Here is a 6,371-nt window from a genome sequence, read left to right on the forward strand (position 1 = left end):
CACCACAAAACTGAAACTGAGACCTATACGTCAGGCTGGTATGGTTGAGAAATGCATCTGCTGCTCTCCTACCAAAAATCCATCAAATCTATCAGTTAACGTTTTTTCCACTGTAGGTATTTTCGTTTTCTTTCCTTAACACACACACATATACTCTCATATCAAGAAACAGAATATTTTTGGCTCAAAGAAAAGTGGTCTGTTGTTGAGACACTAGAAGACAGGATAGGCCCTGTGTTTTCCCAGTGATGTCTCAGTGCAGCCCGTAGTGACAATGACAGTAATCAGGCACAGATGTCAGCAAGTGACAGAGCGGTCTGACCACAGGAAATGCCACTTTGTCATCCTCTGTTTCACTTCCCTTTCTGCATGGGAATGCTGGTTGGTTACAGGCTGTTATTATGGGAATGAAAACAAAGCAATGGTTTCAACTACTTACAGTGCTCACTTTTAATATTCAGTTTCACACATACATCAAGCCGTGCTCACAGCAAAGTCCAGCTTTCTGGTCATGATGACCGCAGAGAAATTAGGCATATTCACACCAGTCCTAAACCCATCATCTCCTGGTTTCTGTTTCAATCTCAGCTACTTGTTCAAAGGTCCCCTGAGTCATGGGCTCTTATTCATCCCCTAACTGAATATCTTTACTTTGTACCCAAGTGACAACCACACCCACGCTTCATTTCCTGATCTAGCATGGCTGCAACACAAAAGGCAAAAAAAGAAAAACATTCACATCCTGACATACATAAAAAAACCACCTGACTTTGTAGTATTTCCCACTGTATCCTTTGGGTCTCGTTTTGCAGTGATCACGCATAATACAGCCACTCATGCAGCTTCAAAAGGAGAAAACTATACCAGCTTCACTGTTGCAGATGGTGAAATATGATACTTGGCTTTTGCCAGTAAAACTTGAATTAATATCCAAGAATATTTTGTAAGCCAGTATCACACCAGATATAAGTGATGGTGTGTTTTGCTTTTTGGGGGTTTTTTGGGTTTTTTTTTTTTTGGGGGGGGGGGGGGGGGGGGGGCACCTCTTACTTCAAGAAAGTACAAAACTGATTCACAGGGTTGCTTTTGTTTTGTTCTGGCTGTCTGTCTTAACCTCTTAGTCAGGTGTCCCGTTTCTGCCTTAACTATAACGCCTGTTGCTTCATAAGTGGAAGGAAGGCGGATTTGCTGCAAGGACAAAATGTTTGGGTACAGACTGTTTTTGGAGACTGTTTGACCCTACGTCCTTGTGTTGTGTGTAACATTCCTGCTTTGTTGCAAGCTCCTCACAGGCTCACACTCGTGTGAGATGTGACTCATCTCACATGAGTGTGAGGTTAAACCGGCTGGAGAGTTTTTCTGCACTCAACCGTGACTGGTTACCTTCCTCTGCCTCCTTCCGTTCTTAGATAACAAATTCATTTTTTCACCCCTCCTTGCTTGAAGTCAAAGAGACGCTCAGGAACAGGACAGGTGTGAACTCACCAAGCCTGAAAGTCCACACTCAGTCAGGTTAAAGTCATAATGACATCATGACCTATTTGATAAAACAGTGTGACAATTAAAGAAAAAATGTAAATATGTTAGGTGACCTAATTTTTTTAATAAGCGACTGTTATGGTATCCTAAAGTCCAGTGTTGTAATATCACACGTTCACCTCTGCTTGGTAAATGTTTGTTTCACAACCAAACAACCGTGACGTGTGTCTGCTGTTCAGTTTCAAGACAGTAGGGCTAGTCAACAGACACACGGTCTCTAACAACAGTGATCTTCCAGCTTCCTTATTATGAAAGAGAAGTGTTGTCCGTACTGAGTCAGCAAACCACAACAACAAATGAAAAGGGTTTCCCAGAGCTTTTTGTTTGTTTTGTTTTTTTAAAAACATACTCTCATTTTGACTTAAACAGTTCATCATGTCACCCATCTTTTCCAGTTAGATCACGGATGAAACAAAAGTAGCTGGTCAAGAGATCTCCATCTGCTGTTGCCTTCCTAGCAATCCACTGTTTTGTTTCTAAGCATGTGGAAATTTACTGGACTTCAGATTTCTATATAGTGATTAACTTTTATGGTTAGCCGTTGCTCTCGGGGCATTGAACACTATGTACCGCTGACTAATAAAAACAATGTGTAAACTTTTATGGCACCCGTGGCAGATATCTATTTATTATCTTGTTATTTGTCAACTCTCAGATGAAGAGGCGAATTTAAAATCTAATTAAGCACTAACATCATGGAAAGGTTTGGCAAATTCCTCTTTTTCCTGACATGCAGATCTTCAAATTAGGACTTTACATGAACCAGAATTAAACAATTAAAAACCTTTAAGACACTGGCAGCGTGCACTGAAATAAACAATCATAAAGCACCTATTATAAATTACTGCATAGGACAAATAGATGTGTAAACACTTAGAAGGCTGTAAATTGGTGTTGATTGTACTTTTAATTTGGTGAATTAGCAGCCTAATGTATTAAAGTAGAATAGCTTTATAACAGTTTAACGTTGACACACTGAAGAAAGAAAACACATTAGCCGCTAATGATTAAAGTTGGTCAACATCGCGTGCCCGCGTACGTGCAGGACGCATGTACAGAAATGTCCTGCTTGTGCGCGAGCCTTCTTTTGCTCTCGTGCACGCGGTACGGTCGGCGATGACGTTCGCAGAATTGGCAGACATCCAAGAGGGCGGTCCCCTTGACGTCATTGAGCTCTCATTCACAACCACGGGTTTATAAAAGCGGGCTGAAAGGCACTCGCAAGCAGACGCGCTCACTATAACATTTAATTTTTTTTTTTAACTTAAGAAGACAAATAAAAGTCTGGGGCTGCCGAATAGGCTACTCTAAAGAAGAAGAAAGGACCAGTTTTAAGATCGTCTTAAAACTTTTTCATGTTTTTGATTTTTTCTTTTTAAACAAGCTAACCGGAACAAAGGACTCCGCGCTTCAAATAACACTTGGACGAACAACGTTTGTCAAGTCGGCTCAAACCTAAGTTTTGTCTTCCGTCGTAACTTTATGTTTTTGGATTTAACATTTCTCCCCCGCCGTACTACTATGGTCATAATGGAGGTTCCCACTATCGACTGCGCTTCCCTCCGTGGTTTGCTGGAGGGTGAAGTCCTGGGCTGCCTAGTGCTGGACTGTCGCTCTTTTCTATCCTTCAACTCCTCTCACATTTCGGGCTCCACCAACGTGCGCTTCAGCACCATAGTGCGCAGGAGGGCCAGGGGCGGTCTGGGACTTGAACACATCGTCCCCAACGAGGATATCAGGAACCGGCTCCTTTCCGGGGAGTACCAGTCCGTGGTACTGCTCGACGATCGCAGTTTGGACTTAAGCCAAGTGAAGAAAGACGGCACAATGATGCTTGCTGCTACAGCCCTGTGTCGTCACGCCTGCGGTGCCAGTGTTTTTATTCTGAAAGGTAAGAAAACTCCGAGTTTTAAGTAGTTTAAAGAGTTGTTTTACTGTTTCCTGACAACGAGGTCAATAAATGACGATTACACCTGTCACCATAACAGCTGGTGCTTGGAGTAAACGATGTTCCAAAATAGCACCATGAGCAGCTGTCACCTTTTTGGAGAGCTGTATTTAAAAACGTCTTTGTTGAGATGTGTGATCTAACCTTGGTGGTTTCTTTTCTGTCCTTTTTAGGCGGATTTGAAACATTTTCTACAGAGTATCCAGAAATGTGTACCAAACCCTCCCCTCCACAGGGACTTAGTTTGCCTCTAAGCTCCAACCATCCTGACAGTGCTGGTACCAACAGTAGCCCTTGCAATACACCGCTATATGACCAGGTTGGTATTTTATTGTAGTCAAAGATTAAAAAGCAAAAATAATCCCAGTTTCTGTCACTTTCTGTCTGTTGGACTTTTATATTTATGACTGATTTTTTGTTTTTGTTGTGGTTGTCTAGGGCGGTCCAGTGGAGATCTTGCCTTTCCTTTACCTTGGTAGTGCTTACCATGCCTCTAGAAAAGACATGCTGGACATGCTTGGCATCACCGCTCTAATCAATGTGTCTGCCAACTGCCCCAACCACTTTGAGGACTCCTTCCTCTACAAGAGCATCCCTGTCGAGGACAACCACAAAGCTGATATCAGCTCCTTTTTCAATGAGGCAATCGAATTTATCGGTGAGTACATCATCACGTTTACTCTCTTCGCACGCCCTTTCTGCTAAATCAAAGCACCTAGCATAGTTGTTGATGAGGAGAAACACAAACACCAAACCCCTTCCCCCAGATTTAAAAAAAAAAAAAAGTTCCCTCCAAAATCGACCAGCTGGCTCGGCACAGGCTCCCTGCTCAGGCACAATGCGGTTACATCATTGCCACCTCCCAGCCATAGAAAATAGGATGCCCCCCCTCCTTTTTTTTTTCTTTTTTTTTTTTTTTTTTGATCAATTGCGAAGCAGCAGCTCCAAGCTAGTTTGTGGTGGGTAGACTGGCTGCTTGAATAGCTCCCTCCACACTGCTCTTTGTTCTGGCCAAACAAAAGGCAGTTTCTCCTCACTCAATGTCAGTTTTCCTCCCAGATCAATACAGCCAGCAGGGGTTTATCCCCCTTCTTTTGTGCATTCAGTCTGCCTCCTTTGGTAGCGGCCCCCACTGGCTCGCACCCTGCTCCGCCATTTATTGTGTTCCTGTGTCGTAATGAGCACTGGCAAATTTTAATAGAATATCAAAGTGTTGCAAAGACTTTGGTGCTTGTGGTTTCCTGTGACAGCCAGGAGTTCAGCCCTGATACAACCTCGCAGGTGTTTACACTCCACTAACTTTTCTTTCCCTTTCTCTTTCTCATCTTCAGACTCTGTGAGAAACAAAGGAGGCCGGGTGTTTGTTCACTGTCAAGCCGGCATCTCCCGCTCCGCCACCATTTGCCTCGCCTACCTCATGCGGACCAACCGCGTGAAGCTGGACGAGGCCTTTGAGTTTGTCAAGCAGCGCCGCAGCATCATCTCCCCAAACTTCAGCTTCATGGGTCAGCTCCTGCAGTTCGAGTCCCAGGTCCTGGCCTCGTCGACGTGCTCGTCAGAGGCTGGCAGTCCAGCTATCGGCGGCAGCAGCACAGTATTCAACTTCCCCGTCTCCATCCCCGTGCACACTTCTGCCGGTCAGCTCTCATTCCTCCACAGTCCCATCACCACGTCTCCCAGCTGCTGAAGAAAGGGTTTGTCAGCAGACACTTTGTTTGGACTTGAACGGCAACTCGAGCGTGACTTCACAAAACTGCGCTTCTGATTATTATCCATTTATGGTGATGCTGGTATCGCCTTACAGAATGGGCACCTATTGTTTTCAGGGTCAGATCATTTGGCTATGTGATCTGCTGGTCAAATCTCTGTAGCCTGGCTTTTCATCATTTCAAAGGGATGTTTGAGAACCACCATTTGAGTATTGATGTTTAAACTGAGAAATGTGAAAATTAACCACACTTTTTAACCTGAATTACTTGGGGAAACAACTGACAGGATAGTTGTGTTTAGTCTTATATGGGAAATCCTTTTTTTTTCTCCTCCATGAGGCAACTGCTTCTGATAATCATAATCATTAAGAGACAGAGGGCTGTAACAGTTGTCTCAGGAATGTTCATTTACCCTCTCATGTTCATTTGCTTTCTATACTGGTCAAAGAAAGCAATATTGATCTACTCCCCAACATGGCATGGAAGTCTCTCCTTCCTTTGAACAATGAATGTATCCCCTTCTTTCTAGGAGTAGATGTGCCAGAAATCTTCATAGTTAGATTTAGAGTTGAACAGGGGGCCGTTTCAAATGCAAATACTTGCCTCACGAGACATCATGAAGCCATGGCGATCCTGACATTTTGGGGAAGCTGACCGTGAAATACCTCATGTATGTGTACTGTGTGCTGCAGCACGAAGATGGACGGAGCCCCGTAAGACTACTAAAATGGGGCCACATAGTCCTCTTTGACTGCATTATGACGTATTTATTAACTAAAGTAATATATCTCTATCTATTTTTGGAAATGTTTGTTTTAATGTTGTTTTTATACAAATGAATAAATCTCATTTGACTTTTTTTAAACATGGTTGCAGTGTTGCATTCCCCCCACCACCACCATTTAACACTCATCTCTTCCATAATGTGAATCATAACAATAATCAAAGATTTCCAGGTCACTAACGCAGGGAATATCAATTCAACAGAAAAATACACACTCCCCAGCCTCTATGTTAGGTACACCTGAACTGCCTAATGCAAATATCTCATCAGCTAAACACATGGCAGCAACTCAGTTGGTAGTAAACAACATGAAGACATGGATCCATCCTGCCTTGGTGGTTTCGGGGTGTTGGAGAGATTTTCTCGGCCCACTTTGGGCTCCCAGCCTACC

General features: G+C 43.4%; 1 protein-coding gene across 1 annotated transcript; it reads left to right on the plus strand.

Moving 5' to 3' along the window:
* Positions 1-2,734: 2,734 nt before the first annotated feature.
* dusp1 (dual specificity phosphatase 1) lies at positions 2,735-6,061 on the plus strand. Its single transcript, XM_085422168.1, has 4 exons — positions 2,735-3,430; positions 3,661-3,806; positions 3,926-4,145; positions 4,819-6,061. The coding sequence occupies exons 1-4, from the start codon at positions 3,022-3,024 to the stop codon at positions 5,172-5,174; spliced, it is 1,131 nt and encodes a 376-aa protein (XP_085278294.1). The 5' UTR covers positions 2,735-3,021; the 3' UTR covers positions 5,175-6,061.
* Positions 6,062-6,371: the final 310 nt, after the last annotated feature.

The sequence above is a fragment of the Rhamphochromis longiceps genome, linkage group LG2 (assembly GCF_057381845.1).
Source record: "Rhamphochromis longiceps isolate RC_006_pf linkage group LG2, R_longiceps_female_GT1.1, whole genome shotgun sequence".
NCBI classification, from domain to species: domain Eukaryota; kingdom Metazoa; phylum Chordata; class Actinopteri; order Cichliformes; family Cichlidae; genus Rhamphochromis; species Rhamphochromis longiceps.

What these genes read in the sequence shown, in the direction of transcription:
- dusp1 (XM_085422168.1), top strand. Translation starts at nt 3,022, where the DNA reads ATGTTTTTGGATTTAACATTTCTCCCCCGCCGTACTACTATGGTCATA. An exon ending in ATACACCGCTATATGACCAG is followed by an intron (nt 3,807 to 3,925) that starts GTTGGTATTTTA and finishes GTGGTTGTCTAG; the next exon opens with GGCGGTCCAGTGGAGATCTT. An exon ending in TGAGGCAATCGAATTTATCG is followed by an intron (nt 4,146 to 4,818) that starts GTGAGTACATCA and finishes TCTCATCTTCAG; the next exon opens with ACTCTGTGAGAAACAAAGGA.